Source organism: Mastigoproctus giganteus, chromosome 13 (assembly GCF_048544385.1).
Source record: "Mastigoproctus giganteus isolate SK-2022 chromosome 13, ASM4854438v1, whole genome shotgun sequence".
Lineage (NCBI taxonomy): Eukaryota > Metazoa > Arthropoda > Arachnida > Uropygi > Thelyphonidae > Mastigoproctus > Mastigoproctus giganteus.
Window position 1 is genome coordinate 56991051 of NC_143587.1, and position 20663 is coordinate 57011713.

Below are 20663 nucleotides of genomic sequence, written 5' to 3' on the forward strand. Positions count from 1 at the left end.
ACATTGACAAATGCAAAGTACTGCATATGGGTATCAGTAATCTCAGGTTAATGTACAAACCGTTTTGTACTATACTCAGGGTAGTGGGAAATGAAAAAGACCTCTGGGCATAATTGTGCAGGCAGATATGAAGTTCTCTGAGCAATGCAGACAGGCTGCCAGTAGCGCTTATAGGGTTTTGCCAATGATATACTGGAACTTTGCTTGCAGGGATAAGGAGGTGTTTATTCCATTGTAGAAAGCAATGGTAATGCCACTTTTTTTTTATAATCTTGCTTTCTTGCATCATATGCGAATACTACTGATAATACAGTAAGACTACTGAACTAGCATTTTGGCAAGAAGGAAATTTTTTTTTCTTGGATGAAGGAAAGTAGATAATTATGAATCTAGTGACAACTTCACTGCAGTGTTATAAAGGTATGGACTGCTAAATATCTTTGAAAATTTTTTTGATTCATTCCCATATATGTTTCCACCCCTCAGAACTAGAAAGAAATAAATGATGATCAGTGAGAATGCTTTTATCAGGGCATTCCGCAATGGAAATTCACTACCAGGGTCACTGGTATGCTTTCACAATGGGAGATTACTGATGGTTCCTTAAGAGAAAAGCAAATTTGAATATAAGAAAAAACTTTCTTGAGTGGAAAAGATTTCTAAGGAAATAGAATGTATGCAGAATGTTATATGTTTGATAAAAGTATTTTAAAATGAATAACTCATTTTTCATATATAGCGTATGTAGAATAATTAAATTTTAGGGCAGAAAGCCTGAAAACTTCAATCTGTGACATTATTAGTGAAATTGCATCATACTACATAGTTGTATTTTTAAGACAAACTGAAGTTTGTACATTAAGCATCATTATTGTAACTTCTCTGCCATTACTAATTCTTAGTGGACTGGACAGCACCATTTTGAACCTATTTGGCCTCTCATCAGTGGGCAGATAAGAACAAAATTGTATCTGTCGTATCTCCATAAAAAGATATTCTGAAATTTTAGTAACTTCATGAACAACCAGTTTCAAATATCATTGTTATGAATGATTGTTATGAAGGGAACTTGTTATGAGGAATTTCACAATATAAGAAGTTATAATAATGATGGTTAGTGTACAAACTTTGGTTTGCTTAAAAATTCAGCTGTGTACCAATGATGCAATTGCACTATCAGTGCGACAGCATATGTATTATTGTATGATATTCGAAACTGGTTGTTCATTAAGTTACTAAAATTTCAGTATATTTTCAATGGAGACATGATAGAAACATAATTTTGGTATTTTTGGAATCAGCAGATAAATTTCCTTTAGCATCTGCAACTTTCACTCCAGTGGTTTTTTTGGGGGAGGAAAAAAAATGTTGGCCATTGTTATCAGAGAGCATTTAGAAATTTTTCTATGGCCTTAACAGCATAGATTCAAATTGAGAAAAGACAGTTGTAGCATGAATGTGCAGAAGTTTGCCTTTCGCTAGCAGGTGGTTGATTGGTGGAGCAGACTTCCATCTTTTGTTGTGGAAGTTGATAGCCTAAATAAATTTAAGGTTGAGCTGAACAGGCATTTGGAACTAATTGCCTCTCTAGTTGCCTCTCAAGGCATTTGGGAGGCAACTGGAGGGAGTAAGACTTTTGATCTGATTATCAGTAGTGATTCTTCATGCATTAAGAATCTGCAGATAAAGGAACCACTAGGTGGCAATGATCACAGTGTGCTGAAGTGGGATTTACTCAAAGAGGTAACTACATCAGGGGTAAAGGGAAGGGTTTTTGCTTTCGTAAAGGCAACTATGATGGTCTGAGACAGTATGTAAATTCTATACAGTGGGACCAACTGATGATGTTACCAACAGCAAATTCAAAATGGGAAACATTCAAAGAACTTATCTTGGAAGCTACTAAGAAATTTTTAGACTTTACATACCAACTAAGAAATATTGTTCAAGGTTTAGGCCTAAATGGATGTCAGATGAACTAATGAGACATATGGCAGAGAAGAAAAATGCATAGGATACATATAAATTAATGGGTGACATGGAAGCCTCTGATAGATATAAGCTGGTCTGTAACCAAGTCACAATGGAGATTAGGCAGGCAAAGGATGCAAAGGAAAACAGAAAAGAGTTCTTTACCTATGTAAAATCTAGAAGGAAAGGGATGAACCAGATTGGTCCACTGGATATTGATGGCTCAACTGTTGAGGATCCTGCTCAGGTGGCTAACAAATTAAACGAATATTTTGCATCTACATTCACACATGAGGAGTTGTTCAGGAAGGGGAATGCCAGAGGTGAAGTAAACTCTGGCAGTGAGCTAGATGATTTTGTAATAACTGAGAGGAAAGTAGAGGAGAAATTGTTGAGGATAAACATAAAAAAGGCACCCGGAATGGATGGGATCTATCCAGTTATATTAAAGGAAGTAAGCAAACCCTTAGCCATAATTATGAGAGCTTCTTTGGACTCAAGGGAGGTACCCATAGACTGGAGATGTGCAAATGTGACCCCAATTCACAAGAGAGGATCAAAGGCTGACACAAGTAATTATAGACCTGTGAGTTTAACTTCTGTTCCAGGAAAATTAATTGAGGCACTGGTTAAAGAAGCACTGCAGGATCATTTAGACAAGACTTCAGTTATATCTCGGACACAGCATGGTTTTGTTAAGGGAAAGTCTTGCCTGACCAATTTGATTGGATACTATGATGCAGTCACAAAAGAACTGGATGCAGGGAATAACTTTGATATTATATATTTGATCTTAGAAAGGCTTTTGATACTGTTGCACATGGAAGACTACTGCACAAATTGTAGCAGTGTGGCATTGGAGGCAAATTGCTGCTATGGATAAAGGGATGGTTGTTGGGGAGAAGACAGAGAGTGGTAATCAATGGACACTGCTAATCATGGACTAATGTTATTAGTGGAGATCCTCAGGATTCAGTGTTGGGTCCATTGTTGTTTTCTGTATTTATAAATGATACTGATGATGGTATATCAAGCTTAATGTCCAAGTTTGCAGACGATACAAAGGTTGGCAGGGTTGTTAAGGACACTACTGATGCTCTGCTGCTGCAACAGGATTTGAAAAGGTTGAGCAGATGGGCTGAGAGGTGGCAAATGAAGTTTAACATTGACAAATGTAAAGTAACATATGAGAAACAGTAATGCCAGAGCAATGTATCAACTACACTGACAGTGGTAGAGAATGAAAAGGACCTGGGGGTAATTGTGCAGGTAGATATGAAGTTCTCTGAGCAGTGCAGACGGGCTGCAAGAGTAGCTCATGGTGTCTTGTCAATGATATACAAGAATTTTGCAGGGATAAGGAGGTGATTATTCCCTTGTATAAGGCAATGGTCATGCCACACCTTGAGTACTGTATACAGGTCTGGAGGCCTCATTTCAAGAAGTATGTAGAGCTGCTGTAACGAGTACAGAGAAGGGCAACAAGATTAGTGAAGGGAACAAAGGGTTGTTCTTAAGAAGAAAGGCTTAAGTTTTGCAAATTACAGTGTCTGGAGACTAGGCACCGGCGAGGTGATCTGATAGAGGTGTATAAAGCCTTAAATGGTTTGAGCATGCTCAATGCTGATAGGATTCTTCCTCTTGCTCAGAATAATCACCTGAGAGGGCATAAATTCAAATTGAGGAAAGACAGGTGTAGGATAGACGTGCGGAAATTTGCCTTTAGCCAGCGGGTACTTGGTTGGTGGAACAGACTTCCATCCCTTGTTGTGGAAATTGATAGCCTAAATAAATTTAAGGCTTATCTGGACAGGTATTTTGAACGGAGGGGTGAAATGGGAGTGGGTTTTTTTTTTTTTTTTTTTTTTTGTGGCTGTTGCTGCATTCTTGCTTTCTTGCTTCATATGCCTCTACTAATGCTATTGTGGAAAGAATATGATAAAAATATTTGTAGTCGTATTTATGTTCAGTAGTCTCTGACCACTGCATTCAGTAAAATTTGTTTTCTTTGATTTTTTACCCCAGAGAGATAACTATAAAATTGATCCTAGAGGCAGGGGTCACTGGTTGCAGTGTTCTTGGATTGGAACATTTCATTAATGTGCAAGTTGTTTTCAGATATTTAGACTTAGAAAGTCATGAGTTATATTTCCCCATCCTTTAGTTATTCATTCCTTCATATATTTTATATATTTTTATTTTATTGATTACTGTGGTTTTTATATCTCTATCTTAGTTTGATTTACTTTTTCCAAGGTATGCATTGTGAATTATGGCCTTTAGTTGCCCTTGCAGTGTAAAACCTCTCACAACACAACAGTCACACACATAGCAACATTAGGCAGCACAATTACATATTGCTACTTTAGACAGCTATTGTTTTTTCCATAACATGCACTGTAAGAACCAGGGCTGGTTCTTATAGTGCATGGTAGTAGTACAATTCTAATGAGATGTGACAAAGTGCTTTCAAGGATTCACAAAAGGATATAAGCTTCTTCGTTGGAAAAGAAGCATACCTATACTACATAATACCTTGTTACTGTAAATTTAAGAGAATTATGGAATAAAGTGTCAATTATGCAATTTTTCCAGCATAAATGAAGAGATATATATAGATGTAATTAACAATAACTGTTATTTTTTTATTTTTATTTTTTTATTTTTTGGTAGTTGTTGACGCATCGGCTTCCATGGCCATAATGCACCTCTCAAGGGTTTTTTTTTTTTTTTTTGCAGTACTTTGATCCAAGCCCGAGGTGGGATTCGAACCCGCGACCTTTGGGTTGCCAGGCAGGCACTTTACCCACCTGGCTAGCCCAGCCGGCATAACTGTTATTGATGAATGTATATTATTATTATTATTATGTATTATCACAAAATATTTATTATGGAAAATAACATTAGTTGCATATAAATATTTATTATTTTCATTAGAATCCAGAGGTATGCTGTTATTCCTCTATCTACTAACAGTGGTCTGATAGGGTGGGTTCCTCACTGTGATACCCTACATACACTCATTAGGGATTATCGAGAAAAAAAAAAGATTCTCCTAAACATCGAGCATAGAATAATGCTGAGAGTGAGCAATTTTTCAATTTTCTCTATAATTATGTTTATTTTAATTGTTAAATACTGCTAAATTTTGTCCTTAATCTGAATTATTAATTAATTACTTGTTAGAATATAAATAAATGTCTAAAAAGACTAAGGCAATGAAAATGTGAATGAGACTAAAGAAAATTTTTGAAGATTTTGGGATAAGCATGGCCTTAACAATCTATTTTATAAGTTTAATAACATATTTTATACTGATTATATTTATGTTTGGTACTCTGTGTATTTTTTTCCCCATTTGTTACACAGCCTATAACAGAAAGAGAGAGGTGTGACTTTAGACAAATCTATCTGGGGTATAAATCCATCATCAGCTTCTTTTTATTATAATGATGATTACAATTTAAGATGGTACCTGTAATTAAAAGCATTTATAAGATATAAAATCAATTAAAATTCACTGATTAAGAGCATTAAAAATATCATAATAGAATAATGAAAACAAATAAATACATCTGAATTTTCAGCTTCTGTATGGAGCCTTTCTCAACTGAATAAAGCGTGGCTGGAGTTGGAGCTATATACTGTGTGTAATTGACTAGAGATAATGTGCCGTCTTGTGTGGAAATGGAGGGAAGGGAGGGAGGATATTATCTATGTGGAAAAAATATCTTCCACAAGGAAAGGCATACTAAGGAAAGTGCACAAAAGGGAAGAAGATGGGGGGTGGCCATTAATGGTTAGTATCTGGATACAGATGTCATTGAGAAATGGTTTAGGAGGTGGGAAATGGGAAGAAAAGTGGAGAAGGAAAATCTACTAATAACCTCATGTAATGCCAAAAGTTCAGAAATAAGGTGCCTGTATGTCATTATCCTTATCAGTTGTTACCCTGGTGATGTTGATGTGTGCAGATTCCAAACAGTGCAGGATTTTAAAGTTTTATATGTAATCTATTATATGGGCATCACCTAGCAGTAAATTGTGACCTTCCCACCAGTAATACACTGCTACCACTAATTGGACAAAATAATCTGTCAGTAACACTATGCAGTGACCTTTGAATCAATCCTCCAGATGACAGATAGCTTTGTAGCTCTCATTACAGTCTCTTCATGGAAATATGATAGATTACTCCACCTCTCTTCATGGGCAGTATAGATGTTTTTAGAGGGAGGCTATATGGGCTGCAGTTTTCTGCCAGATATTTGTATAGTACAGATGTTATAGCTTCATAGGACCCTGGCTATACTCTGAGATATTCTTGGATAAAAAGAATGCAAGCAATACTGGTGAGGCAAGTTTCCATGTCAGGAGGACAGACAGTGTGTGATCTATCCTTGTTGGCATGTGCCCTCAGAAATAACTCCCATTTTTTTTTTTTTTTTTTTTTTTTTTAATTAAAATAAATTAGAAAAGGTTTATGCTGCTAACATACACCAAAAAGCATTCCAATCCTTGCAGTGCTCAATCCAATCACTTAAGAACTTCCTACGTCTTCACATACATGAAAATACACAAAGACAATGCACCACCTTGGCTGAATTAGTGAATAAATACTTTCATATTTCTTTATATCAAATATTTTGTTTGATATAAATAAAAATAGCAGATTGTCTTGTCAAGTTGCTATCAACCATAGTGCTACCCAACCCAAGAGCCATAAAAAATACTAATGACCTTCTCTCAGAACTGAACCAAATTACCTTCCAATCTCAAGGCTATCTTGTTCCACTTGATGTTTATTACTGTCCCTTTCCCATCAACAAAAATATTCCTAAAAAACAAGCTGGACCTTCAGATCCATTTGAGCTTCATTAGACCACTTCACCAACCTCCTGGACCTTGTTTGAAGATAATAAAGCACTCAAACCTATATCGGTATAATTATCTTTATTTCTGAACTGGAAATATGTACATGATGGAGTCAAATATTTCATGGTATTTTCTTGCCACAAAACGACCTCCCTAGAAACAGAATATGTTATCTGGTAAAGTTTTTCTGACAGTATTATGTAGTTTATATAATTTAGTTTATTTGTGTAATTTTATCTTATTCTATTTTTTTTTATGTATATTTTTTTATTCAATTATTTTATTTTTTATTTATTTATTTATTTATATTTTTTATTTTTATTTTTCTTATCACATATCATTAAATGCATATTAACCTCCCCCATTATCTACTAAGCCAATACCAGACTTCTTGAGCTCCTGCAAACAATAAGTTTTTCTTACACATTTTATCGTATTTTTGATTAATTAACATATCAATTTGTATTTTACAAATAGATTAGATAGGCTTAGTAGTGTTCATTACCTTATTTTTTAAATTTAGCTAGTGATTTTGTAAGTTACAACTCGCTACTCATACCGCTATTCTATCGGAGTTTCAGGTGCAAATATCATGGCACGTAACCAGTAGCGCAGAGGAATGGTAGGGTTCTAATTGTAATAAATAAGTAGTTTGAAGATTTTAATCACTTTTTGGGCATATATCTTTTGTATTTAGCTAAGGATATAACTAATTTAACATTGTGATCATTACAGTATAGTGTAACTTGATAGCGTATATCTTAAACTCGACAGTTTAAGATATAACATAAAACTAGATAGTGTAATACTACTGCATTAGCATTGTTTAGTATTGTATAGTCTATTAATCAATTAAATTTATTAACCTTATTCATTTTCATTGTTAATTAATTAAATCATTGAAGAGAAATCATCCCCCAGACTAGAGCAGCAAAGCAACATGCATAAAATAAATAGCAGGAGTGCTGTGGGTTGGGGAGAACCGAAGGGGGTGAGTCTCCAATGCATCACAGCCTAAAAAATGTGCTACTTGTGAAATGTTTGTGGAACTATCTGGAACAGGGCATGATTTATCCAAGTCTCTCTCTCTCTCTCTCTCTCTCTCTCTCTCTCTCTCTCTCTCTCTGTGTGTGCAGAGAATGTTAAGAAATTAGGTGATATCTCAGCGTTCTGATGGGCGTCTGTGAGAGTTTGAAGAGTAGTGTAGATGCCCTCAAACTAAAATGGGAGATCCATCAAGCTCTCAACTGCACAAATTGATGCACAAGAGCTCACTCTTGTGCATCAGGCAACACAGTGGCAATCTTCAGGGAACGATGCGCTGGTCTCACAGGAGCTAGTTATTGTTGATGACTCTGTTGTCAGGGAGACAGGAAATATATTGTCCAAAAAGGATAGGTGGAACAGGAACAGGTTATGTCTGCCAGGGGTAATAATAGATGACACTGTAGAGTAGATATCACCTTTTAAGGGCAAAAAGGGTGATACTGTTGTACACGTTGGGACTGATGACATTAAGAGTATGAGATCTACAGACTTATTTAGCAAGTACAGGTCAGTGTTGAAAAAATGTCGCAAGTTAGGGTTAAATTTGAAAGTGTCTGCAATTCTACCCAGACATAATAGGAGGGAGAATATGATGAGAACCTTGTCAATCAATTTGGCCCTGGAGAGATTGTGCAATGCTCGTGGGGTAGAATTTTTCACAGTCTGGTCTGTGCTTGTTAACAGGAGAGATTGTTTCTGCAGGGATGGGATACACTTAAATAGAAAGGGTACAAGAATATTTGCTGATGTTATCGAGCAATGTTAGGTGGGTCGGAAAACTGCCAGCTTGGCAGTTTTCCAAGCTGGCAGTTAACAAAATTAACAGTAGCCGCAGGTATCAGTGAGAGTGATTCTTGCATTGCTTCTATGGGAATGAGCAGCAACCTGGAAAGCAGTGCTGGGGATTTCCAGAACTGCTGGAAGTTGCATGGAAGAAGTAAATACATGGGCTGTGTTAGGATAACTGAGTAAGAATAGGTGCATATATACTAACATGTGTACCAATTCTAGAAGTATAGTAAATAAATTTGTTGAATTTGAAGTGCTGGTGAAGACAACATCGAAGGCAGATATTGTTGGGATATTAGAGATGGAGAATTCAGAATTGGAATTTGAGGAGTACAATGTGTACAGAAAGGATGGACAGTATACAAAGGGAGGAAGGGTTATGCTGTTAGTTAAGAAACACAAAATCTAAAGAAGTGCATCCAGCTGACATGGGTGCACAGTGCAATGTTGAGTCAGTTTGATGTGACATAAGCACTGGGAAAGCAAAATTGAGAGTAGGAGTGTGTTATAGGCAGTGGTGAGCTGTGAATATTTTAACAATGGGCTTGCAGTTTTGCCGACTTTTTGATGTGAAGCATCCTTGGGAATTCCTGCCGCGGATGACGTCACTTCCATGACGTCATCCGCGGCAGGCTTCCGCCAGAGGCACTTCCCATGTTCATACTACTAGTCTGCGCCAAGAATTCACTAGTAGTGTGATTAGAACGCGTGACACATTTTTCGTGACCAGTATGATATCTTGAGTCAGCCTGGTCATCATGCCACCCTCCCATCTTTACAATGATACCTGGATATGATAGTATCTCGAGTTCTAACTGTTTAGATTTTTTTAATAGTATAATGTCACAATCATACTTCCTGAAGTAAGTATGACTGCAACAATACAAATATTTGTCAACAATTAATTTTTTCGTCTCACATTTTCATAATATTCCATTGTTAGGTGCTCCGAACAGCTGCATATGTCGTTTCAACTACAAGGTCGGTACTTCAATCGACGCTATGTTCTAGACATTAGATACGTTGCAATTGCAGTTACATATCAGTTACTTTAGTTATCATAAATCCATTGTATCTTCTTGTCTTACAGAAATTATAAAAATTTGCGAATGTTCAATAAAATATTTACAGTACAAAGCTCTATTATTTCATAATCAATGTCCAAATCAAAATACCTAAAATAAATGCGAACGATTCACATAAAACCATCTACCGTGCGTGCTCGGTACACGTGCCACTTTTTTATTCATCTCCAGAATATTTAATTAACTTCGTGGGCTAATGTTATTAGTGGATTCCCCCAGGGTTCGATGTTGTGCCCATTGTTGTTTTCTGCATTTATCAGTGATATTGATGAAGGTATATTAGGGTTAACGTCTAAGTTTGCAGACAATATGAAGGTCGACAGGATTGTTAATGACAGTATACTACTGCATCATGATCTAGAAACTTTTTTTTATTAGGGAAATATAATGGATACATATTTTTTTCATGATAAAATTTTAATATTGTGAATAAAAAACAACACGAAATATTTCCCATATCACAAAACATTCTACAATATAAAAACAAATATTAAATAAAAAACAAACTCTTCTAGAAAAGGTACACAATTATTATTATTATTATTATTATTAACTATATGGTGCAAGGAAGCCCGAGGCTTATGCTGCACCAGCCAAAAAAAAAAAAAATTCCCGAGTTACCCTGAGAGAGAGAGAGAGAGAGAGAGAGAGAGAGAGAGAGAGAGAGAAGTAGAAGGGAATCACCAAGAAAGAGAAGAATGATGATATCCAGCTCAGGACCCTTGGTGTGCCAAGCCCATACTCACCAGATGTGAGCCCCCGGGGTTAAATCACAGATTACATAAAAAAAATTATTACACAAATATTCAAGAAAAATTTATTCTAAAAATTGCCATATACAATTTACTTCTTTATTAATATTTGTTGTCGATCTTCTGCTTTGCTCAAGCTGAGTGATGATTACAGAGGAATGATTTGACGTAACGATTCAGATAAAATTGAAGCAATGGTTTTCCATTTAGATGTACGTTCAACATTATTCATTCATTTATACAATATTATTCATTGTGCTGAACGCACTGCTAATCGCAGTGGTTTCAAAGATATTTCTGGCTTTTATAATTGAAGAGGGAATTTCACTCGATTTTAAAGATAAACTGTCTTTGACAAAATCTCTAAAATCATTAATTTTTATTTCATATTTTATCAGAAAACTTAAATTTCTTATTCGGTTTTCACCGTCTTTCCACAGAGACGAAAGTTCTTTCATATTCCACGATTCCAGGTAGCATATGTTTAAAATTTCTTTCAATTCCTCATCGTCAATAATATCATTATTTTCTTTATTTAATTTAAAATTACTCTGTTGCATTAATAACTTATTCTTAATAACGTGTGTCACGAGATAATTTTTTAAATGTGTTCTTACTTTCGATTCCTTCAAATTCTTTCAACTTCAACATACTCTCAATTTTAGCTTCATAATTTCCTTCAGAATTTTTGAAATTAGTGATAGCATTGATAGTTAGAATAATTAATTTATCTGCTTTTACTACAATGATGCTGCGACTTTGTAAAGCTTCTGGTTAAGGTAAGAGAGCTCCTGCAGGATGTCGATCATTAGTGCTAAATCGTTAAGAAATTCCAGATTGAAAAGTCAGTTTAATAATCCAGAATATTTAATTAACTTTCTGATTCAAAATGTTTGCACAAAGCGGGATAATTCCTCCAACCCTCAATTGCCGTCAGTAAGCTACAAGCTGCCCATTGTGGCCCGAACACACGACCGATCTTTATAGTTTCCACATCAAATTCTTTAGCAATCATCTTTAATTTGCGCTGGTTTTTTGGAGATTGGTGATACAGTTTTTTTTGGGTTTTTTTATTATTGTCTGTATGCCATTATATTTAGAACATTTTCTGCACAGCGAAAGCCTTGACAAAGTTTCAAAATCTGCCAACATTTCCTCTTCGTAAAGTTTATATAATATCTTAGTTGCCTCAATCCCACCCCCACGTTGCTACTCTCACTAGTTCTTTGAATACAGTGCAAAATGTCAGAATCACACGAATATTCTGCTACTGTGACCATGTAAACATAGACAGGAGACATTTACTGGAAGGCAAGGTTCACTCACTTCTCTGAAAAACATATGACTTCTTGCAGGAGTAAAGGGGAACCACAACACAGGTTGACCAGAGGCTATAATCCGTGTCGAGAAGCTTCTTAATCCTCTGACTGGCTATGGAAAGCATATTGACTAGCGTGACTTCTCGGCGTGTGACCGCAGAGGTTTTATGGACACCACTAACATTGTGAAATGGTAATCCCTTTTACCCTTAACTCCCGCTTTCTAATTACCTAAATTGCCTAAAGGCCAGTGGCAAGAACAATGCATACAAAGTCGCCTCTCCTAACCTGTTCGTTACATGGAAATTTTTCTTCGTTCATCGGAAACTAATTTAAATGTAATTACCAAGGGGGAATCAAAAAAATTTGCTATAAACAAGTTCGTTACACAGAGGTCCGACTGTAATTAAATCAAAAATGAAGCAATTTTAAAATACATAACCGATCGATTGCGCCATTAAAATGCTGGGAATGGGACCCCCGCTTGCCCCACCATAGTTTCAGCTCTAGATACTCAATAATTGCATTCAGGATTTCATTTGTAAAATAAATGATCGTCTCAACAATGGGCTCTCGCGAGCCCACTATAGCTCACCACTGGTTATAGGCCTAATGGCTCAGATGAGTACAATGAACAACTATACAGAACAATAGAGTGGGCCTGTAAATCACATTGTCTTATAATAGGGGATTTTAACTTCTCAGATATAGTATTTCCTATTAACAATTAGAAAGACACAATATGGACCTAACAGCCAATGTGTCGCTAAATCCCAACACAACGACGAACAACAGTAACTTCCCAGATATTGACTGGAACTTGTGGCTTGGCCACTCTCACACTAGCAAGACTTTTGTGGATATATTGAATGATTGTTTTATACAACAGCATGTTCGAGAGGCAACTAGAGGGAGTAATACTCTTGATCTGATTATCTGAAGTGATTCTTCATGCATTAATAATCTGCAGGTAAAAGAACCACTGGGTGGCAGTAACTACCATCGGGGGTAAGGGGAAGGATTTTTGCTTTCGTAAAGGTGACAACAGTGGTCTCAGAGAGTTTTTAAATTCTATACTATGGGATCAACTGATGATGGTATGAATGGTGAATTCTAAATGGGATTGAAGGCAGATTATGAGAAATCTTTGTCAAAGGATGCAAAGAAAAACAGCAAAGATTTCTTTACTTATATAAACTCTAGAAGGAAGGGGATGAATCAGATTTGTCTACTTAATATCAATATTCGATTGTTGATGAACCTGCTGAGATAGCTGACAAACTGAATGAGTATTTTGCATCTACGTTCACACATAAGGAAGTTTGTAGGGAAGTGGAGGGCAGAAGCTTATCAAACTCTGGCAGGGCACTAAATGATTTTGTAATAACTGAGAGCAAAGTGGATTAGAAATAGTTGAAATTGAACATAAAAATGGCAACTGGGGTGGATGAGATCTGTTCAGTTATATTAAAGGAGGAAGCAAGCAAACCCTTCACCATAATTATGAAAGCTTCCTTGGACTCAGGGGAGGTCTCCCCATGGACTGGAGATGTGCAAATATGTCCCCAATTCACAAAGAGTGACACGAGTAATTATAGACTTGTAATTTAACTTCTGTTCCAAAGAAAATAATGGAGTCATTCATTAAAGAAGCACTGCAGGATCATCTAGAAAAGGCTGCAGTTATAGTTCAGACACAACATGGATTTGTTAAGGGTAAGTCTTGTCTGAAATATTTGATAGGATACTATGACATGGTCTCAAAGGAACTAGAAGGAAAAAAATAATTTTTTTATCATACTTCGATTTTATGAAAGCTTTCGATACTGATGCACATTACTGTACAAATTGAAGCAGTATGGCATTAAGGGCAAATTGCTGTGGATAAAAGGATGGTTGAGTGGGAGAAGACAGAAAATGGTAATCAATGGACACTGCTCTTCGTGGACTAATGTTATTAGAGGAGTCCCACAGGTTCGGTGTTGGGTCCTCTGTTGTTTTGTATATTTATCAATGATATTGATGAAGGTATATCAGGCTTAATGTTGAAGTTTGCAGACAATATGAAGGTTGACAGGGTTGTTAATGACAGTGTACTACTGCATCAGGATCTAGAAAAGTTGAGCAGATGGGCTGAGAGGTGGTAACTGAAGTTTAACATTGACAAATGTAAAGTACTGCATATGGGTAGCAGTGATCCCAGAGTAATGTACCAGCTGGATGGTACTATACTCAGGGTAGTGGAGAACGAAAAGTACCTGGGTGTAATTGTGCACTGAGATAAATAATTTCATTTATCATTATCCCAATCAAATTCAATCACTCATGTCAGAAATAAACCCTTAAAAATTTACCTACTTTGAAGTCAGAATAATTTTGTATTCAGGCAGCTTTACCAAGATATTGCTTATTTTAAGTTATATTTACAAATTCATTCATATGATTTGTAAATTCATAAATTTAAAAATTCATATTTACCATCCAAATAATTTCATTATGGAAATTTATGATTTTACTTGGTTTACAAACCATGTTTTCCTTAGGAAAATTAGTAGTGACAAATGATGCAAGAAAACAAGCTTCCTACATCACCTGTCCATCCCATTATAGTTTCTCTAGTTCTTCCTTGAATTTATTTAAACTATACATTTCCACACAACAGATGGAAATTTGTTAAAACAATTAACTACCAACTGAAGACAAACTTCCACACATCTATCCTACAACCATCCTTAATTAATTTGAATTTATGCCCCCTCGTGTATAGTCAAAGTGGAAAAATAAAATCAGCAATCAGCTTGCTCAGTCCATTCAAAGCCTTAAACACCATAATCAGATCACCTTGCAGGTGAGAATAGATTCTGCAATTTGTAGAACTCAAGCTTTTCTTAATAAGAGCACTGTTTTGTTCTCCTCACTTAATCTCATTGATCTTCTCTGCATCCATTCCAACAGATCAGTATGGCATTAATGGTAAGTTGCTATAATGGATAAAAGGATGGTTGAGTGGGGAAAGAGAGTGGTAATCAATGGATGCTGCTAATAACTAATGTTAATTAGTTATTAGCATTAGTTAATTAATTAACATTAGTTATTAGTGGGTGTCCACTAATAACTAATGTTATTAATGGAGTCCCCCAGGATTTGGTGTTGGGCCCATTGTTGTTTTGTATTTTTTTCAATGATATTGATGAAAGTATATCAGGCTTAATGACAGTATGCTACTACAGCAGGATCTAGAAATGTTGGGCAGATGGGCTGAGAAGTGGCTACTGAAGTTTAACATTGATAAATGCAAAATACTGCATATGGGTATTACACTCAGGGTAGTGGAGAATGAAAAAGACCTAGGGTTAATTGTACAGTCAGATATGAAATTTTCTGAGCAGTGCAGACAAGCTGCCAGAGCAGGTCATGAGGTCTTGTCAATGATATATAGGAATTTTTCGTTAGCAGGGATTTTAATTATCACCTTGTATAAGGAAATGGTAAGGCCACACCTTGAGTACTGAATACAGGTTTGAAGGATGTAGAGTTTGCTAGAACGAGTATAGAGAAGGGCATCAAGATTGGTGAGGAGAACAAAGGGGTGCTCTTACTAAGAAAGGCTCTTAGTAAGATTCTTAAGTTCTGCAAATTACAGTGTCTGGACACTAGGCACCTGCAAGGTGATCTGATTGAGGTGTATAAGGCTTTGAATGGTTTGAGCAAGCTCAAATTACACTTGAGGGGGGCCATAAATTCAAATTGAGGAAAGATAGTTGTAAAATAGATGTTCAGAAATTTGTCTTTAGCCAGCAGGTAGTTTATGTGGAAGTTGATAACTTAAATAAATTCAAGGAAGAAGTGGAAAAATGTTTGGAGCAAGTGGATAGGTGAAATGGGAATTTTTTTTTTTATTTTTTTTTAGGCTGATGCTGTATAAGCTTGCTTTCTTGCATCATATACTACTACTAATGCTAATGATCCACATCCTTCCTAAAATGAGACCTCCAGATCTGTATGCAGTAATCAAAATGCTGCCTAAACCCGCCTCCGTAGCCAGGTGGGAGGGACCAGCAGTGTGTAGCACACGCTTCTTGATTAGACCGGGGTTCGAGCCAGTCACCACCAAATACGGAGGGTGCGGAAAGATCATGGAATGACCACCGCATATCCCGGAGCAATATGGCCTTAGTTGCTAATGCTCCTAAAAACCAAAAACAACAACAAAAAACAACAACAGCTGCCTAAACCATTGCCTTATATAATCACCTCCTTATATCCCTGCTAGCAAAATTCCTTATATCATTAACAAAGCCCTGTGTGCTGTCCTGGCAACCTGTCTATACTGCTCAGAGATCCGGTTAGTATGTTATTCTGGGATTACTGCTACTTATATGCATCACTTTGCATTTTAAACTTTAACTGCCATTTCTCAGTCCATCGACGTAATTTTTCTAGATCTTGTTGCAGTAGCTTACCTTAATTACTTAGAAACTTAGACATTAAGCCTGATATAGCTTCATAAATATCATTAATAAATATAGAAAATAATAATGGGTCCAGCACTAAATCTTGTGAACTCCACTAACAACATTAATCCACAAAAAGTAGTGTCCATTCTCTGTCTTCTCACACTCAACCATCTCTTTATCCATAGAAGTTACTTGTCCTTTATGCCACTTGCTTGTGTAATTAAGGGCAATAGTAAATTTTAATTCAAAAAATATTTTTAATCTTATTTATAAATTTCCTTCAGAAATTTATTTTAATTATGTTATTGCTTTAAAGAAGCTAATGATTCTTTTTACATTTTACTTATAAATTTGGAAACAGAAATCCGAAATGTTTCAGAAATATCATCAGTAATAACAAATAATTTGGTTTACTGAATATGGGAAGTTTTGTTTCCTATATTTTAGAGATTAATAAATCAATTATTTTGTTGATTTCATGTGGAGTACTCTTTTTCATATAATTTAAGAATTAAATTACCCATGTGATGTCCATCTTTCAGTACAATAAAATTATGTTGCACTTTTCAAATTTTTTTTTTTTTTATCTTTTTGCTCTCTTGAACCTTTTTCTCCAGTTTATTTCCTCACATTATCTGTTGATTTTTATGATCTTTATTACAAAATGTAAATGCACAGTATGCCATAAAACATTTCCCTCTGCAACCAGTAGTTACATAGAGGAGAGGCAGATTTCAAAATGAATTCAATAAGTTCTATTCTATAAGTATGAATTCTATAAGTTAGTATATATTCTAATGTTTTATAAGTAGTCTACAGAAAGAAATAAAGTTTTAGTGTTATCTCGCCAGTATAAAAATGTTTCCCCATGCAGAAATAAATATATCAGTCATGTTCTCAGAGATATTGTGAAGATTGGCTGGCTAGAAAAAAAATCATTCTATTAGTGAGTAGTAACCAAACAGCAAGTGACAAAAACAGTCAGTTATGGTTTAAATGTTTAACCATTTTCCAGTATATTTACATAATTTATGGCATGGAAAAGTGTTTATTGTTTTTTAAACACTTACACTGCAATCGTCACATGCATAAGAATTAGAGGTGTCTGATGATTTTATTACATATGTACAGGACTCAAGAATTTTGATTCTGAACCCCTTAAGGTTAGCTTCTGCATTGATTTAAATCATAAACTAGGCTAAAATATTGCCCTTTTTTATTTCTCTGTTTTGCTATTATTTTTATTTTTTTTTTTTTAACAAAATGTTTTTATATATAGCAGTTTTCAGTCATTAGTATTAGACCTGAAAAATATTCATATGGGTTGCCCTATTGTGAACTCCTAATGATGGTATGTTGTGAATATCTCACCCAGTTACAAAAATTCCTGAATATTATGAAACTTTTTTTAAATAATAAATAAAAATAATAAATACTATTGTATTTATTATTTTTATGAATAAATAAAGAATATAAATATAAATATAAATGAATTTATATTCATAAATAAATATTTATGAATATAAATGAATAAATAAATAAATAAATGAATAAATAAAGTACGAGGTGCTACCGAAATGTTCCCAAAATTTTAATGTTGCAAGGGAACTACATCTAGTACCGACTTGTGGCGCTAGGGAACACTGCATACATCCTTTGTGAATCAGTGTGCCACTTAGCGTCGGGCTGGATAGAGTCATTGAATATTTATGCACAGTTCTAAAAACAGTCGAATGTTGGTTGATGACGATGATTGCTCTGGGCATCCATCATCAAGCACCACCCTGGAAAATGTCGCAAAAGTTTAGGTGGCAATCTGTGAAGACCACAGGCGTACCATCCACAATATTTGTGACATTGTAGGACTGTTGTACGGCACATGTCAGTGGATTTCGTCAGACGAGTTAAACATGAGAAGGATTGCAGCGAAGTTCATGCCATGGTTACTGAGTGAAAATCAAAAGCAGCATCGCATGGAAGTTAGCGGAGATCTTCAAGAATGGGCCAGGAATGATCAAAACTTCCTTTCTACAGTTGTCACTAGTGATGAGTGTTGGGTATATGGGTATGACCCAGAAACCAAGCAACAATCATCCCAGTTGAAGAGCCCAACTTCGACCCGACCAAAGAAAGCCCTACAAGTGAGGAGCTATGTGAGGTCAATGCTGTTCTGTTTTTTTGACATTGACGGGTTATCCATAAGGAATTCATTCCTCCTGGACAAACCGCCAACCCAAAGTTTTCCTGCAACATCCTGAGGCAGTTGAAACCAAAGAACTGGGCCTTCATCATGACAACATGCTAGCCCACATCTCTCGCTTCGGCACAATTTTTGGCATCCAACAACATGACAATTGTCTCCAACCCCCCTTACTCGCGAGACTTAGCCCCCTGTGACTTCTTCCCCTTCCCAAGAATGATAATCAAGCTGAAGGGTTGAAGATTTTACAGCATAGAGGATATCCAAACTGAAGTGCAGGCAGTGCTGAACACTATGACAAAGAAGGACTTTTAGGACACATTCAAATCAATGGAGAAGCACTGGGATGGTGTTTATGCTGTCAAGTAGGGCCACGTTTTCCACTAGGCAAAATAGGCACATGCCTAGGGCCTGCTGAAAAGAGGGTCCCGCACAGAGGTATTTGTCATTACTGCATGAAATAAATAAATCCATTGACTTCGACTTCTAAATTTAATTTAAAAATATATACCAATAATAATACTTATTGCAACACCAACGTCATATTTGGGCGTTATCTTTTGTCAATACTTTGGTGGCAGGGAGAAACGTATGCAACACCTCAGCTGTGCACTGCGCATAAGTATACATTGTTTTTCACGAACCACTAGTACAACATGAGTGGAAGCAGGAGACAGGGGAAAATAATAATAAATAAATAAATAAATTTTCTGTTTATACTCCGGGACGACCAAACGATCAGAGGAGTTTACAAGATGTTTGTGTACACATAGCTTGATGCATACAGTTGCAGTCGAACCTCTATCAGTTCAACTGCCAAAGGGGAGCGTTCATTTTCCGTACTGAAACTGGTAAAAAATTATTTACACAGTACTCTTTCAGAACAAAAGCTTAACACATTGGCAATACTGTACATAGAAAAGGATATTCTAAAAACTCTTTGTTATGAGGATATTATTAATACGTTTACAGAAATCAAAATTAGAAAACAAAATTTTGAAATTTCTTAATATAATTTAATATTGATTTTTTATTTTCATTTTATATTTTTTTATAATCTCAAACTAATAATATAAATTAACACAACTTCAGAAAGTGGTTTTTTTTTTTAACAAATATCACCCTCGTTCTTGTTTATATAAGGGCCCCGACTTTCATTTGTATGCCTAGGGCCCAAAAAGCTCTAGACGTGGCTCTGTTCTCAAGGGGACTACTTTGAAGGTGACGGTGGCGAATAAGATCGAGGGCGAGTCTAATTTATTTTTTTAATACATTTCGGAACTTTTGGGTAGTACCTCGTATGTTTTTATTATAGTTGTAGCAAAATTACAAGATTAGCATAATGTTGGCCCAAAAAATAAATAAGAAATATTCATAGGGGCTGTGTATAAGCATCTAAGTAATTGAATGCCATCAGTATTAGAACCTTACATACAGCCAAAACTATTATTATTAGAGATAGCTTGCTTTTTTATACATGACCAAAAGTCTTCTCTATATGAACTAAAGTATTTGGATCCCCCCCCCCACAAATATTGTAAAATGTGTTAAAAGTTTCCCATGCATATGTATCAGCTCAGTCATACCACTATAAATCTCTTGGGTTTTCCTATACAGCAGCAACACATAAAAGCCAGTATAGGGGACTGTGGATTAGAACTTATAGATTTTCAATGTAGGATGGGTCGGATACCAAATCGGTAATCTTTCACACTGTACTTTGTCTGAACCTCTCAAAATCTGCTGTGACTTAATTTATTGAAAGATGGCATAATGGATCACTTTTGATAAACCATAAAGAGGTTAGCTTATGCCTCATGCATATCATCTGCAGAAAACATCATGAAGCAAATCCAAGAAGCCATATGGACAACCATCAGTATATCAACCATCTGTAGGAGCTGTTCATAAGCCCAGTATTATGATCACCAGGTGTAAAATGGCATTTGGAATGGGTGTCATTCCTAACATTCATGAATTTTGGTACAGTGACAGAAAGTTTCATTACACTGTTCCATTCCAGTAGATTCATTTCAATGTGCAGATTGTGTGAGAGTGCTTCCTGTTGGAAAGTAACCTCTTGACTGTGAAGTTTGGTAGAGGTAGTCTGATGGTATGAAGCTGTTTTAGTAAAGTACGGTTTTAGAATTGATCAATTGGTGATAGTG

At 35.7% G+C, this 20663-nt stretch overlaps 1 protein-coding gene across 1 annotated transcript in view; it reads left to right on the forward strand.

Annotated features, from left to right (window-relative positions):
* The window catches only part of mTor (serine/threonine-protein kinase Tor), a 704297-nt gene that overhangs the window by 619083 nt on the left and 64551 nt on the right, over positions 1–20663 (forward strand). The window contains exon 49 of the mRNA XM_090387576.1: positions 4909–5056. Coding sequence (XP_090243702.1) covers positions 4909–5056 — 148 coding nt within the window. The remainder of the gene's footprint in view (positions 1–4908; positions 5057–20663) is intronic.